Source organism: Bactrocera dorsalis, chromosome 6 (assembly GCF_023373825.1).
Source record: "Bactrocera dorsalis isolate Fly_Bdor chromosome 6, ASM2337382v1, whole genome shotgun sequence".
NCBI classification, from domain to species: Eukaryota; Metazoa; Arthropoda; class Insecta; order Diptera; family Tephritidae; genus Bactrocera; species Bactrocera dorsalis.
In genome coordinates this window covers 36,862,190-36,885,090 of record NC_064308.1, presented here as the reverse complement: position 1 = coordinate 36,885,090, position 22,901 = coordinate 36,862,190, and the positions used below count along the sequence as shown (strand labels likewise).

The 22,901-nt window shown below is 33.8% G+C and overlaps 2 protein-coding genes across 20 annotated transcripts in view; one reads left to right on the top strand and one right to left on the bottom strand.

The window, feature by feature from the left end:
* The window catches only part of LOC105226621 (plasma membrane calcium-transporting ATPase 3), a 529,385-nt gene that overhangs the window by 287,737 nt on the left and 218,747 nt on the right, over nt 1–22,901 (bottom strand). For 3 of the 19 annotated variants that reach the window (XM_049460166.1, XM_049460164.1, XM_049460165.1), the window contains one exon: nt 2,992–3,060. The exons of 15 other annotated variants lie outside the window; for them this stretch is intronic. In XM_049460166.1, the coding sequence (XP_049316123.1) occupies nt 2,992–3,060 (69 nt within the window). Of the gene's footprint in view, nt 1–2,991; nt 3,061–9,932; nt 10,161–22,901 lie in introns of those variants that run through there. One more of the 19 variants, XM_049460173.1, reaches the window with a different exon arrangement.
* Nucleotides 1–22,901, top strand: part of LOC125779365 (uncharacterized) — a 168,122-nt gene that overhangs the window by 78,666 nt on the left and 66,555 nt on the right. The gene's annotated exons all lie outside the window — the stretch shown is intronic.

The following is a 22,901-nucleotide window of genomic DNA, read 5'->3' as shown; positions in this document are numbered from 1 at the left end:
CAATCCATAAAAAAGGAGACCCCACAATCTGCGCCAACTACCGTGGGATTAGCCTCCTTAATATCGCGTATAAGGTTCTATCGAGCGTATTGTGTGAAAGATTAAAGCCCACCGTCAATAAACTGATTGGACCTTATCAGTGTGGCGTTAGACCTGGTAAATCAACAACTGACCAGATATTCACCATGCGCCAAATCTTGGAAAAGACCCGTGAAAGGAGAATCGACACACATCACCTATTCGTCGATTTCAAAGCTGCTTTCGACAGCACCAAAAGGAGCTGCCTTTATGCCGCGATGTCTGAATTTGGTATCCCCGCAAAACTAATACGGCTGTGTAAACTGACGTTAAGCAACACGAAAAGCTCCGTCAGGATCGGGAAGGACCTCTCTGAGCCGTTCGATACCAAACGAGGTTTCAGACAAGGCGACTCCCTATCGTGCGACTTTTTCAATTTGCTGCTGGAGAAAATTATTAGAGCTGCAGAACTGAATCGAGCAGGTACAATCTTTCATAAGAGTGTACAGCTGCTGGCGTATGCCGATGCTATTGATATCATCGGTCTCAACACCCGCGCCGTTAGTTCTGCTTTCTCCAGACTGAACAAGGAAGCAACGCAAATGGGTCTGGCAGTGAACGAGGGCAAGACGAAATATCTCCTGTCATCAAACAAACAGTCGTCGCACTTGCGACTTGGCTCTCACGTCACTGTTGACAGTCATAACTTTGAAGTTGTAGATAATTTCGTCTATCTTGGAACCAGCGTAAACACCACCAACAATGTCGATGAGCTGTACGAGATATACGACGACATTGACATAGTTCAGCGAATTAAAAGACAGCGGCTCCGCTGGCTAGGTCATGTTGTCCGGATGGATGAAAACACTCCAGCTCTGAAAGTATTCGACGCAGTACCCGCCGCGGGAAGCAGAGGAAGAGGAAGACCTCCACTACGGTGGAAGGACCAAGTGGAGAAGGACCTGGCCTCGCTTGGAATATCAAATTGGCGCCACGTAGCGCTGTTGTTGACTCGGCTATAATCGCGTAAGCGGTGTCTACGCCAGTAAAGAAGAAGAATTCGGACAATTTTGTCCGATTGCAAAAATAATCTAAAATTGCAATTTTTCATGACTCTGACTACACCTAACTTGACCCGAGGATATTAACAGTTAGGCAACAATATACCACAATTATCATTATGCATGGCAACCGGCCACTGACCACTGAAACAGTTGGAACTATATAGCGGTATTTTGTAAAATGACAAAACTAATTCGAATAAGTACAAGACTCCCTTGATATATTTTAAAAGTCGAACTATTTTATTTATAAGTGCAATCAAACGGCTATCATTAGCATTTTCCGTATCACTTACTTGAGCATTTGCCATTTGAAATGTGCCGAAATTATTTAAGAGTATCAGTTTTATTGCAAAAGAGAGATGTAAATTTGATGATAAAATAATATGTAATAGCTTATAGAAAAAGAAAACAGTTACAGATTACCTGTGCTCCTGACCTTATTTACTATTACTATCGTTAAACATATCGGTAATACTATGCTAGAAACCAAGTGCAAATTAATATAATAGTGTATGTGTTATTTAATTTTCTGTATGTTTTATGTACACATACTCGTACAAACGTAATGCGTAAGTATAAAGACATTCTAGCTATAGTAGACAAAATAGAAAGATATGTAAGTATATACATACAATAAAACAATGGACCTTACACGTATACATATAGATATGTACAGTTCATATGTACAATAAAAAAAATTAAAATCAACATAAAAGTGTTGTACAGTAAGGAATTGTTATTTATATCAATATAATGGTTAGATCTACGAGTCTGAAATAAAAATGGTAGCCCTAAAGTGATAAACAATATTAAAAATATTTATTGTGTTTAATAGCAAATTAGAAAAACTCTAATAAATGCATGCCGTTGGGAACTCTCAGTGCAAGTGCATTAATCTTACACAGCCTTGTTCTTAACTAACTGAAGCTGTGTTCTACAAAAGGCCACAAGCCAACGCGAGTGTTCCTCACACAGAAAACCATTTGAGAACAAACTGTTTCCCTTTTGAATCGTGACTGTTTTCAGTTTTGTGCATTTAATTGCACAAACTTCTATTTCATACACAAATTTGTATTCCTCAGTGGAAAACCAAAGAAAATAAATATGAGAAAATCATTGCAAATTAAAATTACAAATTTAAGTGAAACAGCTAATTAGCACGACATGTGGGTTTTATGTTTGTCAATCTCTATTTCGCATAGAAATTTGAAAAGAGTATGAACTTGTGTATTGACACTGTAATACTGTATAAATCAGCGGCACGAGGAATTATGACCAATTCACATAGAACTTTGCTTGACAATTCACACTTTAAGCTTAGGATCCAGCTCTCAAGAAATGTAAAAACTTCATATAAAAAAACGCTTAAGAAATGGTCAAGAAAATTAAAAATAGAATAGAAGAAAATATGTATGTATATATGATATTTCCAACGGTAGGCCAGAATGAACACTTTGCTTTCTGTGCTACTTGTTAAAAACTGCGACTGTTGCTTGGCAAAGCGTAAAAAGATCAAATGTCTGAAGCAAAGCAGCGCAAATGTTATATATGAATCAGCCTTTTTACTACAACTAAAAGGAATAAACACAAGAACATAGAATAATTAATTGGAATTCGGATGTTTTTAATTGATTTCGTTATTATGGTAATTTTTTAGGCTTTGCTACTTTAAATTTGACATTCATATGTATCACTCATTTAGCATTATAGAAAGCTGCGTTTAATCGAACGAACAAAAAACGAGCTGTCTGCACCTTTTCATGATGAAACATAGTGTTAAGATAAAAAACTATTTTAACAAAACTTTAGGATAAAAGTAGTAAATTTCCAAACTCAAAAAGGTTAAACTGAGTTGCAACACAAACAGAAGTAAATTTAGTTACAGCAGAAGATAAAGAGGAAAGCTTACAGCTTGATCAGTGTTGCTCTTGCTGTAGGGTACCGGAATCAAGCGCTCTTGCAATTCACCGCCTATAACCTTTAAAAGGAAAAGTAAAAAAGAAAAATATTTGGAGAAAAATGTACATTGAGACAGTTGAATTGTTGGTGTTGTGATAGTAAAAAGCTTTGTTCAGGTATTAGTTTTATTATTTACTCTCATATTAGTTGTTTGTTTAAGCTTCATTGGTTTAGTTGTTATATTAATTCTTAATAGTGAAAAAATGTTGATTACCCACAGCCCGTCGCTGCTTTGTGCTCCATTATTTTTACATATAATTTATGCATTTTATTTGTTTACAAACCGCTGTTACAATATAAAATATGTGAATGATTGGTAAATAACAACACAATTGACAAAAAATTAAATGCTTACTTATACAAATACATACATATGTGTGTTCGGATCATATGCATGTATCTATGTGTCTAGGTGATTGAAGGAGATTTTCATAGATAGAATAAATGGAATTGAGAAAAATAACAAAGCAGAAAATTTCGTTGGTTGTTTTGTTAATATAATTAATATTTCATCATATTTTTTAACTGTTTCTTTGATGCCCCGTAGCTCATCGTGTGTTGCTGTATGAATTCTGGTGAGTTGACGATTTGCCAGAGGATAGTGTTTTCGGAAAGATAACCGATTAAACTATACAAATGCAAGTATGTTTGTTTTTGGGCTGCATATTATTACCTATACCTCCCACGACATTTGTAAATGTTAATGTAAATATGTACATACATACGTATATAAGAGTTTAAAGGGGGTCATCCCGTGAGACTGGCGTTTCTTAGGATTTTTTTTTTTGGAATGTTTTATGGTAAAATGAGAAAAATACAGAGCTTCCTAATTTTTACTATATATTAATTAAGACCTTAGCTGTAATCACGATTTTTTTTTAATTAAAAATATTTTGTTGTTTGCGAGATTCACCGCTTCAATGGCACCCATGAATAAAAGAGGTAAGCTCCAGCAGACTGGCTTACCTAAAATCGAAAAGACAAATTGCATATTTATCTTGTAGGTACCACTGTATGAAAAAAAAAACATCTGGAGTGAATCTAACATTAAAATTTTAAAACAATCGATCAAACCGTTTTAGGAAATCATAGACGCTAGTTTAAAACATGTAGTTTCGAGAAAAACACGTTTGAACACGTGTGTAGGCGACGCGCTCTAAAGTGCTTACTTTTTCACTCCTATAACTTTCCAAAAACATTTAATTTCGGAAAATTACGTAACCGGCACATTCTATAAATGCTCTAGATTGGACTCATGCAAAACTAAAAAATCGACTTTTAGAAATCCCCACACGGGTTGACCCCTTTAACTCATCCAATTGGTTACAAACGTGGGTTCTATATTTTTTGATTTTGAAGATTTCTACTTTTAAGTACAAACCCTTGTTATTTCCACATGTTCCTTATTTACTAAAATATAGTATAATAATTTATATAATATAATAATATACTACTGTGCCCAAAAAAAATAAGGTGATATTTGAATTTAAACGGCGCGCGTCGGAGGATTTGGAGAATTATTTTTTTTTTTAGGTTGGTAGTAGTCAGTCACATTTATGACAAATTTCATGTCAAAATATTCATTAGTGTTTGAGATACGTGTCGTTTTGTAAGCTGCTAAAAGTGAGTTTTTCGTTTTTTGCAATTTCGAAATTTGTTGAGCAAAGAATTTGCATTAAATTTTGTTTACGGAATCAATTTTCTGCTGCGGATACGTTGAGGATGGTGCAGAAAGCCTTTGATGATGAGGCTATGTCTAAAAAAATGTTTACAAGTGGTATGGTGAGTTCCAAGCCGGCCGTGAACGTGTCGAAGACGAAGAGCGTCCAGGGCGACCATCAACCTCAACCGCCGAAGCCCACGTTCAACAAATTAAAGATTTGGTGTTGAAAAACCGTCGATTAACAATTACAGACCTTGCTGATGAAGTTGGCATATCGAAAGGCTCAGCCAATACTATTTTGAAGGATGTTTTAGGCCTCAAGCGCGTCAAATCTCGACTGGTACCGAAAACATTGATTTTTTTGGAAAAAAGGCGTCGCGTTGAAGTGTATAAAACAATGCTTCCCGATTACCAGGGTGTCATGAAATGCATTAAAACTGGCGATGAGACTTGGATCTATGCTTATGATCAATCGAGCGAATATCGTGCCAAAAGTGAGCCGAGACCAAAAAAATCGCGCCAAAGTCGCTCAAAAATCAAGGTCATGTTGACTGTTTTCTTCGATTATCGTGTCGTCTTCGATTAACTCATACAATTGGTTACAAAACGTTGGTCCCCCATTGTTAGATTGTGAATATTTCTACTGTTAAGAACAAACTCTTGCTATTTCCACTGAAATATGATATGTAAATCATAAAATTTATGCAGCGAAAGGGAACATGTTCTTAAACTAGAATAAAACAATTACTATAATATAATATATAACGAATCCAAATTTCTAATTACTATCTGTATTTTAGTATTAGAACAAAAGCACCTGTTTTGAATTTCAAAGGTGATACCCTGCTAATTACGACTGATCAACCTTTCGATAGTATTTTTGTAGTACGATTTGTTCTTTGCTTCAGTTTCGGCAGTCACCTGAGAACACGAAAAAGTTGCTGGGGACTAGGTCTAGAAAATACTGTGGATGCGGAAGCAATTCGAAACCCAATTCATAGATTTCTGTTAGCAATTTTCAGTGACTGTCACAAGTGCATTGGTAAAAAAAGTTTTCTTTTTCTTCAAATGTCGCCGTTTTTCGGCGATTTCGTCCTTCAATCGGCCAATAACGCTTTTTTTTTCAAGGTAGTAAATAAAAATACTTGTCAGCCGACTGTTTGCTTGAACATCTCCAAACAATCCGATTCATCAACTCATCGTTGTTTTTAGTCAAAAGTGAGCTCGCGTGACTTAATTTTTACGTAAAGGAAAAATTACACAAAAGATATATTTTTGAGCTGCACTGAGATGTGCCCTCTTTATTAATACTCTTAAGACTGACTTGTTACAACAATCTTACTGCCATTTATACTAAAGAAAATAGTTATTTATTACTAGCACATAGTTTGCTTACATATACAGACATATGTATATACTTAAAATATTGTTTGCTTAGGTTTATTTACATATAGTTGTATAACTTGCTTGTTCTACGATGAGGTTGTTTTGATGTTTGGGAGATATTTTGGTGTTATAATTAATACCAGGGATAATGGGATGTCCAACTTAATCCAGTGTGAGAGTGCCTCAAAATAAGCGTTTTTTATAACATTTTTTATTATGGCCAGATCGCACAGAATAAGAATTTTTGGGCATTTTAAATTAAAATACCCAACATTTATTAGGATTCATTATATATTATATATTGGGCTTTTAATATATGGCGAAACTACTTAATTCCTTTTTTATGATTTTATGGTATATTAAAACAACTGACTTTCGATCATTCAATACTTAATAAGGGGCCATCCATAAAATACGTCACACGAATTTAGGGACTTTTTAACCAATTTTATGGATTTATCAAAAAATAAAAAAAAGGTTATTCTTTGATAGAATCAACATCTAGTTAAATGTTAAAGTACAGACACAACGACACAACGAATGGCTAGTCAAGCAATAATAGATACTTAATTATGCTAATTAAAATACTTAATCATTTATTACTGGTAAATCAGGTACTTCATTTCTTCTGAAGTTGGATGTCAGGAACATCTTTCGTATCAATATCGTCTTCTTCCATCTATCTCGGGCACGTCTAGCCGCAATTCTTTGAGGACAAATTTTCGCAATAGGTAACAGCTCTTGTTTTTTATGTGACTGTTTGTGTTGATTGGTGGCTTTATATGAAGAAAAATATAGGCCACATATGCTACACGATCTTTTAAATAAGTATGACTCGACACTAAGGCAATATCTATGATATGGAACTTGTTTCAGATGGGATGATGCTTGAAGATTTAATAATATCTGTAGTAATAATGGAGCAAACTTAGCGTCGTTGTCATCACTCCCTGTGACTCCATAACCTTCTGATGTCTGTTTAATTAACACAGGTGGTGGTAAAAATCCTTCTTTTAATAATTTCCACAGACTAGAACGTCTTACACCGAAACATGTAATAGTTTCACATTTAACTATTTGTTAAAAATACGTACATGATTAGCGTATCAAGTAGCATTATTTTTCAACATCATAGCCTGTTCAATATCCAGTCCAGTAACAGTTGGTGCAACACATTCAGCAACGACTGGAAAATTATCAATGACTAACTTGCTCCAAATGTCAGCCAACACATTTCCCCCACTTTCGAAGTTTCGTTTTTCTAGATCTAAGTTAGCAGTTCGATTATTTGAATCAAGATGTGACCCAAAATCATCATGATTTAATAGTACACCAGTAAGTTCGCGACTGAGAGGTGCCATGCGTCGTTCAACTCTGTTAAATGCACTCCTTCCTGGGACATTTGTAGCTATATAAATTGCATCCAAATGAAAATCTTTAAAATGTTGTAAAGCTGAAACTATAACGCGGGAGACAATTTTATAAGTTTGATTAAAACTATAATATAAAATAAAGTGCGATTCGCAGAAGAGCCCCAATGTTAATACCAAAGCTTCGTTACAACTTAAATATTAAAAAACAAAGATTGTGTTTATAAATGTTTAATATTTTTTGTTTACCTATAAATTTCACGTTTGTACATCACAAATTTTGAAATGTGATGTCACAAAGCTTTTGACCCCCCCTGCCCCTTGTCACACAATGTCACTTCTGAATGATACCCTCCCCCCCCTTCAAGGTGTGACGTAATTTATGGATGGCCCCTAAGGTGAATTAAGCCTGTTAGTCCTCAATTAATAAATGTTTTTAATTATTTGTAATAGAAAATTAATTCTATTATGCATCAAATTACAAAACGTTTCATGAAACATATTTAAATTTCGCATTTTCTTTGAGTTTTATTGTTTTAAATTTTTATTAGCGATCTTGAACGGCGGCAACAAATTCCTCCGTTCACGTATATTTTTGATATAATTTCAACCTGGCCGTTCCAGTCATTCCAATTGCAAAACATCAAAACCTACCCAATCCAGTCAACTGTCAAAGTTCGGTAGGTGCGCGGCTCGAACATTTCCAGTGACAGGAGAGTTGGGGATCTCTTTATCTCTGATTAATACGTTCTTTAACTCGCGGCACAAACTTTGCACATATCTTTCTCGCGCCCAAATCTTCGTGGTATTTCACCATGTCTAAACTTAGCATACCAATCTTTGATGGTTGATTTTCCTGCACCAGTGTCCGGAAACTCGTCAGCCAAGTTTTTGCTTCAAATGTATTTTTCCCTTCAAAACGCAACATTTTATCCACACGCAATATTTTATCAACACGCGTAGTTTCTTTTTATTCATATTTTTCACAATAACAAAAATTGCTTCAAACAAAATTACATAGTTCACAAAATAATGATTCGCTGTTAAATTTACACACTGAGAGCTGTCAAATTTATACACACGGCTTTTGAAGGTTAGGGCTAACTAAAAATCATACGAATATAATTCTTCTAGCACCATCTACGAGTATGTTTAAGGCCGGGGACTTTTCAAATGACCTGTTAACACACCACTCTTATGTCGGTATTCTGCGTGAGACGATTGTCTCATGTCTCTAATAGTGACTATAGTAATTTAGTGATTCTGTTAGTCAGGAGTCTCATTTTGGTATTCTGGCAGTTACAGTATAGTAGTATACTGTAAAGTAGTATACTCTATTTGCCAGAATACCAAAATGAGACTTCTGACTAACAGAATCACTAAATTACTATAGTCACTATTAGAGACATGAGACAATCGTCTCACGCAGAATACCGACATTAGACGCATATACTATATGTATCTAATAGCGGGATTCTGTAACCAGTCTCTAGTCTCTATTTGAGACATTTTGAGGCAAAGTCTCAATTTGAGACTAGTTACTATTCACTAAACAGTCTCTAGCGTTAGTCTCAAAATATTGAGACCTGGTAGTTAGACGGTCACAAAATTGAATCTGCCATTTTGAATATACTGAACAGAGATCATCATAGATATTAATCGATTGTCGTATTTTTATATTTTGTAAGCAACTCAAACACGAAAAAGTTAAAAATAAATACATTTTACATAAATTTCGTAAATATTATGAAACAAAGTCAACATATATTTTCATTTTTATTGATAATTATGTTTTTTGACGATGTTATAGAAAATTTAATATTTGTTATCGACATATTTATTTCCATTCAAGTGTAAAAACGTCTCTGAATGATGAAATGTAATAGATTTTGTGACTGGCACTTACAGAATAGCAAAATCGTCTCAAGTCTCAAAAATTGTCTCTAACTCAAAATCTCAAATTTAGAGACTTGAGACTGTCTCACGTTACAGAATCCCACGGTAAGTATATTTATGTACACATTTGAAGTTCTTCAAGCATTGATATCAATGTAATATAAGTTTATGTGCACAAAAAAATATAATATATGTATATAGGGCATATACATAAGTATATAGGTTTTGTGTACAAAGAAACGTTGCAAGCGCTAGACTCTATTTCGAAAGCCAGAATCTTTTACAACTGCTTGTAATATCGGTTATGCCTTATGTTCACAAATATTTTATAACATGGATGTTTGTATGTTATCATCTTCTGTAGCAATAGTCATTTGAATTATTATGAACATAGACTCGAACCTTACGCATGATTATGCATTTACTATATAATCATTATCCCACAATCTGTTCTTCGTAATGCTTTCTCATGGACATCAAATTTTTTGGTGATTCAGGGGACTGCATTCGTCGTATTTGTAGTATATACAGATACTGTGCTTCATTTTCAGCCGATATTTTTTTCTCTGCGCTATCTGAAAATTTAATATTTTATTAAAAAAAAAATAAAAATCGAATTGAAAAATTTCTATGTTGTTATATAGTTCTTCGATCCGAATAATTACAGCGTTACGTTGAACCATCCAGCTGTGGAGAACTCAACATATTCATTGAAAATCCACAATAAAAAGACCACAAGGCAAACTTCAATCCCATAGCTTTTCAAAATACCGAAACACATAAAATAGTGGTAGTGCAGAGAATCTAAATGTTTAAAAGCAAAGTAGAAATAAAAAACATTTGAGAACTGTTCAGCTATTATTCTAGACGTAACTCAGACGTTTGATAAGATATGGCATGAAGGCGTTTTATATAAGATTAAAAATATTCTACTTTTACAATTGTATAAAACATTGGAGACTTATTTAAAAAATATACAATTTATGGTTAAAGTAGGTGATTTCATATCTAATGAACGACAGATAAGGGCTGGTGTACCACAAGGCAGTAGTAGCAGGCCCAACTATATACACCATATACATACATATATTACAGATTTTCCAACAGCTAATAATTTAATGACTTTAACTTTTGCGGATGTGTGAATGAAAAAAAATGTAAGCATCTTACATTTTCGCCAAGACCGAAAATGTGCCCGGCAGTAAAAATTACCAATATTTTAGTACCCTAAGGGAACGAAGTAACGTACCTTGATATTCACCTAGATAGAAGGCTCACGTGGAGAAAACATGTCTGTAGTAAAATAACTTGCATGAAGATAAAGCTGCAAATTTAATTGGCTTTTAAATAAAAGCTCTAAGTTTAGCCTAGACAAAAAAGTGCTTTTTTACAATACGGTCATAAAACCCAATTAGCTGTATGGCATTCAACTGTGGAGATTACGATCTATGCAATTAATATTGATGTAATACAAAGGTTCCAATCAAAAATGCTTAGAACAATCACGTTCTCGTTCATTGTACATGCGCTATGAAAATATCCATAAAGATCTCGGTATTTCTATGGTAAAGAAAGAAATAGCAAACAGCAGAATGAAATATAGTATATTTCTAAAATCCGAGATCACCCAAACTCATTGGCTAATACTTTAGTTCATTTCTGCGATCAAACACGCCTAAAAAGAAGAGATATGATAGATATACTAAATAGCAACGTATCACCAAAATAGCCAATTACTTGCTTGAGCTTGTTAAGTTTTTAAATAAATTTAAGGTTTTATATCTAATTTTTTGGCTTTAAAAAAAAGCAGATCCAATAAATAAAGCAATATTAAAAAAAAACTTTCAACTAGTCAAATTTATACACTGAATTTATAGTATTTACGGTATACTATATGTGCAAATATGTTTCCAAATTATTACTTGTCCGTTTCCTTTGACATACTGACGAAATCATATTACTCTCATCGTGAATTTCAAGAATATGTTTTTATATAGTCTAAGATCCGGCTTAAGAACAACACCCCTCATTCTTTTCCGTGATAAAATATTTTTTTTTATAATAAAACTTATTGATTAATCAAATGAGAAATGATTGACAGTCTATATCTTAGCAAGACTATTTTTAATTAAAAATTAATTAATTTAATTTTTCTTCTTGGTTACCCTCACTCTTTTCCTTTATAAATTTAGTCTCAATCAAAGAAAAAAAGTATATAGAAAATGCCATACAATGTTTGACTACCTTTTTTTAGGCAAGAATACGTGTCAACCAGGTGTAAACAGGTAAGCGGATGGAGTGATTTACCCTCATTCTTTTTCTTTAAAAATTAAATATGTAAATATTCTGAATTTTATTACGAATCCAACGATATATGATTGACTTTCCAAATCTTGGCAAAGCTAATGATTGACACGATCTAAAGTTTCAATAATTTCATGTAAAAATAAAGTGTGACTGCAAGCGCTATATCTTTTTATATGTACGGCAGAGAAGGATGTACGAGTACAATAACAGCTGCGCATAAGACTCTTGCCAGAAAGAGAAAGGTGTGAGTTCAGTTCTGTGTGTATAAGACAAAGATAAATATATTCCCCCACTTAAAATTATTTTGGAGTCTTACCACGTTATATGTAGCATTATTAGCTTTAAAAAGTTGTAATATATTGTAATATGTTTTAAAAGTTATTGCAATTAAAGAACATAATTTGTTTAACGTGTATTAACAAGTTTTAAGTTGTTAAATTACTTTTTAAATTTTCTTACATCATACTTATTAAACCAATTAAATAATTGAAAATAGAAATATTAAATTTAAAAAAATAAAATATATTATTAGATTCAATATTAAAGAAATAAAAACGTAAATAATTTAAGTAGTTAATTGTTGAAAAAATATTTTTTATTATAAAACGTTATAAAAGTATTTTTTATCCTTAAATTATGATTAATTACTATAATATAAAAAATTATTCATTATCTGATTCATCAGAACTTGCAATATTGAAATCGAATTCAGAGTTATCGTCGTCATTTTCTTCAATTGTAGCCTGCAAAATGTCATCAACTGCAAGGGTGTCGGATCTCCAAGGAACTCTATTGGTTTTAATAATTTCTCATCTATGTACCATCCACAATTTTCGGGTTGCAGCTGAGCACAGTACGGATCAGTAGCATTAAGCCACATGGCATTCACGTATATTGTTCGTAGAATTTTTTGTTTCAACGATTTCCAGCAAGGTGGAATTGTTTTCTCAAAAATTGTTCGTTACTTTTATTGGCTGAATAATTTTTTTGAAAAATGCGATATCTTGCATCATTAACACTTGTGCAATTTTTTATGCCGTACATAACAGCAGTAAATTCTTGGACCACGTCAATTTTTTCGTCTTTCATGAGGCAAACACTTTCTGATAAGTTTCATTTTTTGAAAAAAATTTATAAGGCCTGACTTTTCCTTTATTGTAAAAAGCTGCAGTATAGTCACAGCCTGTAAAAGCGTGGTACGTCGGTAAACTTTGGCATGATGAAACCCCTAACTTTGTTGCTAATTCAGTACAATTTACGCAGCTAATATCTTTATTGTTTTTAGTTTTACTTGCTGAGCCCGCTAACCAAATTTCTGCTTCTGGAACTTTATGCATGTTGCCCAGCAGAATTATCAATAGATCAGTATCAGAGGCCTTCACTAAGATTTTTGACGTTGGTAAAACTTTACTGATATGATACATAATTCGCGTATCCGCTTCTCGTGATAACACTCATAATTAATTTCTTCAATTTTAGCAACACGATTTGCTATCGATTGGTACGAGTAGCATTGTGTCTCAACAGTTAAAAATTTTTTTTTGTTTGTATTACCGTTACCAAATGATCATTTTCCCAATAATTTGCTAAAAAATTTACCAAAGCGTTTTTGAAGTGATAATTTTTAAGACTTCCAAGAAAATCAGTAGGCCTAGATTGTTGAGGTCCTGTGATTGCATATGGAACTTCAAACGCTTGTCGGTTTTGCCGCTCTGAATCTTTGATCGAAGGAGTTAAATACTGATCAAAAATTATGTGTATCTCCTTAGCAGCACTTGAACACAGTTTTATGAGGACAGACTCAGCAACTTTGTCAAAAGTTTGTGGCATCGAAGATCCAATAAGATGTAGGAAGTAAAAACCGTCAACAACTTCAACGTCAATTTGTGTCGGTTGAACAATTTGAACTTCAGATTTTAATATTTTAGCCAATGCAGATTTGTCCGTTTTCAACATTTCACCGGTACAAGAGAAAAGTGCAGGAGGAATTGGAGCTAGTGGAAATGTTATTCTATATTTACTTTTTTTTCCAGACTAATAGCTAGTAACCGACCGAATATATCACGTTCCATTTTCAATATAGCTTGTTTACTTGTACTTTTCAAAATGTTTGTTGCTCCCTGGGAAGCAAAGTTAAGAATTTTGTTCCGTGATATCGGCTTTTCAAATCTTCCGATGGTTGACTGGCATTCAGAAATAAAATTTGATTTTTGTTTACTTCCTTCTGATTTAACATTGAGCAGAAAATTTGTAATATCCGGAGAAGCTGATTTACCAGTAGAAATGTTGAATAGAACTTCTTTATTAATATTACTATCATATGGATTGATGAGATTTTTTATCGCTGTAATAATGCTGTGCAGATTCTTTTGATCCTTCTTTATTCTACTTTTTTGTAAAGAATATGATGTATCATCTTTCTGCGTTAAACCAACATTTTCTTTAACGGCACTCAATATTTTTGTCCTCATGCTGTGATTAAGAGCTGTTATTGTACAATTTACATCCTTCTCTGCCGTACATATAAAAAGATATAGCGCTTGCTGTCACACTTTATTTTTACATGAAATTATTGAAACTTTAGATCGTGTCAATCATTAGCTTTGCCAAGATTTGGAAAGTCAATCATATATCGTTGGATTCGTAATAAAATTCAGAATATTTACATATTTAATTTTTAAAGAAAAAGAATGAGGGTAAATCACTCCATCCGCTTACCTGTTTACACCTGGTTGACACGTATTCTTGCCTAAAAAAAGGTAGTCAAACATTGTATGGCATTTTCTATATACTTTTTTTCTTTGATTGAGACTAAATTTATAAAGGAAAAGAGTGAGGGTAACCAAGAAGAAAAATTAAATTAATTAATTTTTAATTAAAAATAGTCTTGCTAAGATATAAACTGTCAATCATTTCTCATTTGATTAATCAATAAGTTTTATTATAAAAAAAAAAATTTTATCACGGAAAAGAATGAGGGGTGTTGTTCTTAAGCCGGATCCTCTACTAATAGAAGAGCGTTCTACCGAAGGAAGTGACCAAGTACAAATGATTGAACGGGTTTTTATACTCTTCATCTGATATATTAAAAATTTCAATACCACCCTTCATGACAACATATTAGAAGAGATTAACTCAAAAAAATCTTCAAATCTACATAGGAAGCCAACCAATATATTCACAACACCTCTGCATCCTAAACTGTATTATAAGTTTCCTGCTACAAAAGAAAACTCATAAACAAAATGTCAAGCCAGTGGATAAGAGAAAGTAGTTTAGCCTATCTGGGCTTTTCAAAAAGTCGAGACGGGAATTTTGCAAACCATGCCGATTATTTCTTAATGAAGGCCTCGGAAAAGTATCATAATCCAGGAAAACTGGTCTGCGTTGGTTTCTAAGATTGGAAGAAAGCCATAGAATCTTTTGGAAATCTTCGAAATAAGGATTATCATAAAGATTACTTTGTGGAAGCGACTTCATTCTTTCAAGTGTTAAGTGGGAAACACAGAAATATCTCATCCCAATTAAATGCTCGACTTGTTAAAGAAAAAGACGAAAACCGGACTGTACTTCAATCAATTATTAAGAGGATCCTTTTTTGCACAGAGCAGGAAATAAATAATTTTAGGAGGTGATTAGTATAGCAGCATATTCCCTTTGATACGGTATAAAAGAAAAGTTGAAACATTTCTGGGCCTTTTGCTTTTCAGAATGGAATCTGGTGACAAAGTTTTCAAAAATTGCTATATATTTGAGTCCGAAAATAAAAACATGTTCTGATATGGTCACTGATAAAATGTCTGATAGAGTCAATAACTCTGACTGCTTCTGTCACCTCTGCGATGAAACCATGGACTGAGCAACTTTCACTATGTTTACGTTACTTCGACTTTTCTAAGAATATTTCTCTGCTGAAAGAAGATTTCGTTGCATTCGTTCAAATCGATTATCAGTATTCTTAAAATCTCATCAACAAGAAACGATGTCAATGTGTCGGGCAATGGTTCGATGGAGTCGCAAACATGGTAGATTGTTGGAGAGGAGTGTAGACTAACTTTACTTTACTCTAAAAGTCATCGATTGAATCTGGCTTTGTCGAATCCAATGTTTATCCCTGTAATCTTGTAATGCGAAAGTAAAAAAGAAACTTTGTTAAATTAGGTTTATGTATATGTATTTCAATAAACCCAATAACCACATTTTTGGAACATTTCGAATGCATGCCTTCATGAAATCGCTGAAATGACATGGACTTCGTGCTGCGAATCAGAAATGTGATTTCATAGATTATCTCTTCTCTTGTCGTTGTTACTTCAAAAGAAGCCATTAGATTTTGTAAGTTCTATTACCTTCACAAAAGAGTGAGAATATTATCACTTCAGCAAATGCGAGAAACTACAGCTGATTTTTTGAAGAAGATTTTCGATCTGCATTGCAGTATGTCGAAGGACTTCTCCACACTGAACTTCGAGGTCCAAAAATTGTTTCACGACAGAAAACCCGTGCTAATCCGGAAACTTCATCAAGTGAAGCTTACTTTTGAATAGCAATATTCATTCCATGCATCAAAGATTAAGTACAGAATTTAACATAATGATTTCTTGTAAATGGATCTTTACTACCAAACTTTCAACTCGTTTTTTAGGATTTGCTGAAATAAGTAAATTGTAAGAGTTGGACAAGTTGGTACCACACATCGAAGATAAGATGCCACCGTCGCACAGTGATCGATTTGAAGTATTTAGGCGGCCAAAAGTCAAAATCTTAATTACGTAGGAGGCACAAAATATTGACGTCTACGTATAGTAAACACTTCCGCGAATTACCCCCCACCATTTTTTTCAACAACCATACGTCACCGCTTCCGAGCAGTTAGACGCAATTTGATCGTTGAGTTGATACGTAGTTCTATTTGGGTGCCCAAATTATATCAAATTTCGCAATACGCATGTATGTTTATTTTAAGTTGTGTAGTGAAGTGAAAGTGAAAGTGATTCCCATAGCTAAGGTAAGTTTCTATTAAATAAAGAATAGTTTTAACTTTTATTTTTAACTTTCGTTATATTTTTCGGTAGTTGAACATACCCTCTTTTTCACATAAAAAAATGTAATTTTTTTAATTTCAAAAGCAATTTTGTTATGGATCAGGGTTCGTCCGGATCATATTTTTTTGTTTATTGAATACGTTACACATTCAGCTTTTCTATAAAAAAAAACAACAGCCGCAGAATCCCGCAGAATCCTTAAAGACAGCAGTTCAAAGTATTTTGTTAAAAAAATTTAAAAACCCATTTTTTTTAATTTTATGTTTTTTTCAGTTATGAGATACCTAGTTCGTCGGGGGTGAAAATAGTGACCCATAAATGTATGTTTGAGCAAATGCAACTACAAAATTTGCTAAGTATGGATGAGAAATTGGAGTTTTTAGAAAACCACTTGCTATTGTCTTGCGGAGACACTGTGGAAAGAAATAAGAGCCTTAAGCATAAATTTTCCTACATCAAACATGAATTTAAACAGAGATGGCTTAAAGCTCATAAAGTTGAAGAAGTTTTTATGAAAAACAACCAAAAGTGGCTGGAAGGCACTTTTGAAACACCAGTGCATTCGCTTAATCAACCAGGTCGTCCGAGCAAATCATTTTCGGATTCGAGTGAACGAAGCAAGAGAAGAAAAACTGAGGGAGTTCGATCAAATGTTGATGATGAAATGGTTATACATGCCGCACAAGTCATATTGCAAACGAAGGGAAAAAGAAATGCCTCAAAAGTGCTCAAAGATATACAAAATTCACCAACAGAAGCTAGTAAATATAGAAAAGCCTATTCCAAGGCCAATGAAACAACTGCTCCTTTGATCCCGTTCCAAGCACTCAAAATGTTCGTAGAAGCTGACCTAACAAGACGACAATATGAAATAATAAGGGCAACTAACCCAAAGCATTACCCTTGTTACGACCTTTTGTTGAAAGCAAATCAAGAATGCTACCCACCAAAGATGGCATTGCAAGTAACGGCTACCTGCGCAGAAATTAGTTTACAATGCTTAATGGATCAAACTATTCAACGATTATCAATCTACCTAGAAGAAGTGTTATCAACCCTTAACGAAATTGAAAGAAAATCATTAATGGTCATTTATAAACGGGGGTGTGACGGGTCACAACAAGCACGGTACAAACAAAAATTCTCGGAAGACGCCGAATCCGATGCTAGTATATTTTTGAGTTCTTTTGTCCCACTTCGAATTATTTGTGATAAAGGAAACAATAAAGTGTTTTGGCAAAACCCAACACCATCATCACCACGATTTTGCCGCCCCATCAGATTTCGGTTTGTGAAAGAAACTACAGATGTAGCATTTTTTCCAGTGAAGTTATAGAACTATTGGAACCTGCCGAGCCCCACAGACAATCAAGTATTGAGCACGAAGAAGACGAGATAGAAACATCTTTTAATAAGACAATTTAATGCAATTTTATTTATTTATAATTTATGAGAATTTTTTTTTTTTTTTATTAAAGCTTACATAATAAACAAATTATTATACAAACTAAAGTACGCAGCGAATTACCCCCCATTTTTCTGTACTTCGCGTGATTTTCGAGTCGGTCAATTTTTTTTTATGTAAGTTGCTAGTACATTTCACGTCAAAATATTCATTAGTAATTGAGATACACGTTGTTTTGTTGAGTTTAATAATAGTAAAAAGAATTATTCGATTATTACTACGAGTATGTCTGAATTTATTGAACAAAGAAGTGCGATAATGCACCATCTCATACTGCATTGGTTATTCGTGATCATTTCGCCATATCTTCAACTACCGCATTCACCTGATTTACCTTTGTGTAACTTCTGGCTATTCAGCAAACTCACATGACCACTCCGAGGACACCGATTGACTCAATTAAGGATATAAAAGCTGAATCGAAAAGGCTCTGATGGCCATCACGACGGAAAATTTTTCAAAGTGCTATGATGACTGGCGTAAGTGTATTGCAGCGTAAGTGTATTGCAGCGGGAGGGGATTACTTTGAAGGATATGAAATGGACAAAATTCACCTTTCAATTTGATCACAGTAGTAAAAAAAAAATAATTCAAATTTCTGTAAATATATTTGTTATTAAATATCATTATCAATTAGGTTGTAAAGAGACAATGATTCGATTTCCTATATTTACGTCGAGTTTATTAAAATGAGAGAGAAAAATTATGATTTACCTGTATGTAAAAAAATTTCAGATTTGAGATGCATATCAATCTTACTAAAGCCTACCTGTTAAAAATTACCACAAAATTGGATTTTCGTCTCTTCGAACATAAGCAAAACCAATATTTGAATCAACTTTTTACTAATGTGACAAAACTTGCAAATGAATGGAAGTAACCCTCTTAAAGTTTTTAATGAGTTCTAAATTAAAAAAAGATTTAAATAAACACGCATCTGGGTGTCAAATTACGTTTATTACGTTTTGTAAATCTAATATCTTCAAATATCCGGATTCTTTTTTTTCAAAAACTCAATAATTAAATCATTTCGTGTTTTATACTTATGTATGTTTTCCCCTATAGAAATAAAATTAATTAATTTGAAATAATAAAATAACTTCATTTCTTAACCTATATTTCAAATCTGTGAGTGACTATCTTCTGCTTTGTTTCTGATAGCAAAATCGATAAAATGGTTTCCGTGACGCCCAAAACCGATACAAATTCTGTTTCGAATATCAAACCAATAATATCTGAATTCATGACACCTACTACTTTTTTTGATCGGTTTCAATTCTGATTCTGACAACTATCTGATTCCACAACACACCTGAATAACTACTTTGATCACATTAATTAAGGCCCCTATTACGATTTCCAGCCCAACTGCATTTTGGTTGAAGTTTTGTAAAACTTTAACTTTTTTGGTATTTCGGTTTTTCCCACTGTGCCAGTGGGGTTGACTAGAGTATTAAAAACTTTCAACTGCTAATAAGCAGTGGTAGTTACACATAAATTAATTTATTAAGAAAAATGTTAATAGAAAATGGGTAAAAAAACTACTTTATTTATTTGAAACTATAATTCAATCGGTTATTACCCAAAAAGGTGGTAAATTTGTTGAGCACGTGGAGTAAAATCCCGAAACTGGACGAAACAAACTACATTTTGGAAGCATTAAAATTAAATTAAGGGACATTTAAAACGGAAATAACTTACGAATTTGCAAAAAACAAAGCATTGGACTGACAATTATAACGAACAAATAATGAATGTAGAATGCATCTAAAGATGCACATGTTACATTACCATTTGGATAAATTTAAAGATCATACGGGGACTTTTTCGAACAAAAACATACAATGGAATTTGGGAATCGTTATCAAAACCAATATACTGATAGTATGATTAGGACTATATTTAGGGGTTAATAAGAGAAAATTCTTAGGAACATAGCAGAAAAAGTAAACTTGTTCTTTTTTAAACATTTGGAGTCAATTTTAAAGTGTTTATTGTAAAAATCAATCCTAAATGATGATATATTTTAATAAATTAGTTACATACACATACGTATATTTTGAGTATTTATTGAGTTGAATTTTTCCATTTTTTATACATAAAATGAGAAGCGGAACTGTTTATACTCTTGCAACCTGTTGCTACAGAGTATAATAGTTTTGTTCACATAACAATTGTACGTATCGCCTAAAACTAACCTAGATAGATATACATACATACATACATATATATGTATAAATGATAAGGAAGACGAGAACAGTTGAAATTCGGGTGACTGTGGGTCCGTTGTAACTTAAGTTAAAATTAAGATATCTTGATGAAACTTGGTATGTGGGTTCCTTAGTAATTTTTCGAGTTTGCAAACGGGCGTAATTGGTCATCTGCTACGTCCACAAAACGCCATCAACCGAAATATTATAAAGTTCCATAACTAAGCACTACAATAAGATATAAAGCTCTAATTCGGCACAGCCAATTGCAGCAGCAAGGGGCTGGATGATAAGGTTATATGGGAGCCGGGGTACAAATTGCCTACTTCCCATATAAAACAGTTTTAAATTTCATTTGATTCTTTCACTTTCCCGAGTACAAATCAATATGAAACTAATATTATACAAGGTCTGTCGCAAAAGAAACAGAACTTTTTAAATATTAGGCTGTCAAAAAAGTCTTGCGGTATTTTTATCGAATTTTTTTATTGAAATTGAAATAAATTTTTGATGACTCATGTCCAGCTCTTGACCGATGCTACCGCTGCTACTATGCCGGTCTCTTACGACCAATTCAGCGATTTTATCGCAATTTTCGATCACAGGCCTTCCAGAGCGTGGCGCATCTTCGACCACCTCTACACCAGAACGAAAACGTTGAAACCATCGTTGTGCGGTGGAAATGAAATCTGTATCGGGTCCATAAACTGCACAAATTTTATTGGCGGCTTGAGATGCATTTTTGCCTTTATCGTAGTAGTACTGTAAAATATGCCGTATTTTCTCTTTATTTTGCTCCATGTTTGCGACGCTATAACTCGCGAACGACTTAAAAGAAACGACAATCAATCAACACGTGTTAGCGCGTGAAATGAGCTTTCCGAAAAGGTATAGCATGACCCGATGCGACGAATAAAACTAGAACTACGCGCCTTCAGCACCAACTAGCGAAAATACCGCAAAACTTTTTTAACAACCTAATATAACTGTTTCTGGTGGCGCCACCTATTGGTGGGTATATGAAATAAAAAGTTTGATTTCTTGTTGACATTTCATAAAAACTTTAAGACAATTGGAGAACTACAATCGATGTTATCGATCAAAAAGTGACAGCAGCTTTTGGTCATCGGTCGTAAGATGCATTTTAAACAAAGAGCAAATATTAAATTTTGTTTTAAACTTAGGAAAACGTTTACTAAAACATTTCAAATGATGAAAAAAGTTTATGGTAATCAGTGCCTATCCCGTAGTAATGTGCATGAGTGGTTTTAGCGATTCCAAGAAGGTCGTGAGGACCTCTGTGACGATCAGAAGTCGGGCCGGCCAAAATCAGTGATTACCCAAAACAATATTGAAAAAGTGCAGGAATTTATTAAGAATGAGCGGAAATCTTCTTTGCGTTACATGGAAATGGAGTTAAATATCACCACAGACTCCATTCATCGCACTTTTATAGATAAATTGGGTCTACGGAAGGTGTGCTCGACCACAATACCGTGAGACAGGGTCCTGGCGCCTGCTGCACGATAATGCGCCGTGTCATCGGCTGACGCTTGTCACTGATTTTTTGACAAAAAACTCCATATTAAGCATTAATCACTCACCCTACTCACCTGATCTGGCATCCTGTGATTTTTACCTATTTGGAAAACTTCATTTGCCATGAGAGGACACTGGTTTCAGGACATTTCAGCTATCCAAAAGGCGATGACCGATATTCTCAAGAGCGTTCCTTAAACACTCATTTGAAATGCTAATTGACCGGGCAAAACGCTGTATCGAAGCACAAGGAAACTACTTTGAATAAAAAAATATAACTTTTGAAAAATATGAATTTGTTGTTGTTTTTTTAACAGTCCTGTTTCTTTTGCGACGAACATTGTATAACGCCATACAAATTTGCACTTATAGTAAGTATACTTAGCTTTAAGTATACCACTTTATGACCAAAAATTTCCCAAATCCAACCAAAACTGTTCAAGTCCGTCGGTACCAATTATGTGGACCCCAGTATCTACAGTTGACTTTTGACGGAAAATATCGGTTAATGTCTGAACTGATATTCAGAATCGTTTCTTGGCAATAGTATCTTTGTGTATTAAAAATGGGTAGAATCGGGTAAATATTATACTTCCCTGAGCCCCCATATACCTAACATAAACATTTCCAGATGACTTTGTGCTGCATATATAGGTCAATATTTCAGTTATCTCAATGGAAATCACAGAACTTGTTTTACTCATGATAGTACAGGGTGGCTCAAAGCTAATCCTCGTATCAGAAGATGCTACAAATTTTGCAATTGACCTCTAATGTCAGTTCTGTTTTGACATTTGTGTAGTAAGCACATGCGAAATACACGTAAATAAACAACGGTATGCTACACTGCTCCAGAACGCGGGTTATTGGTGATCATTTATTTGACCAATAATTGGTCGGTGACTTTATCACAATGTGAATTTCGTCGCAGATTTCCTGGCCATTCGACGCCTACTGGTGAAACACTGCGACGTTTAGC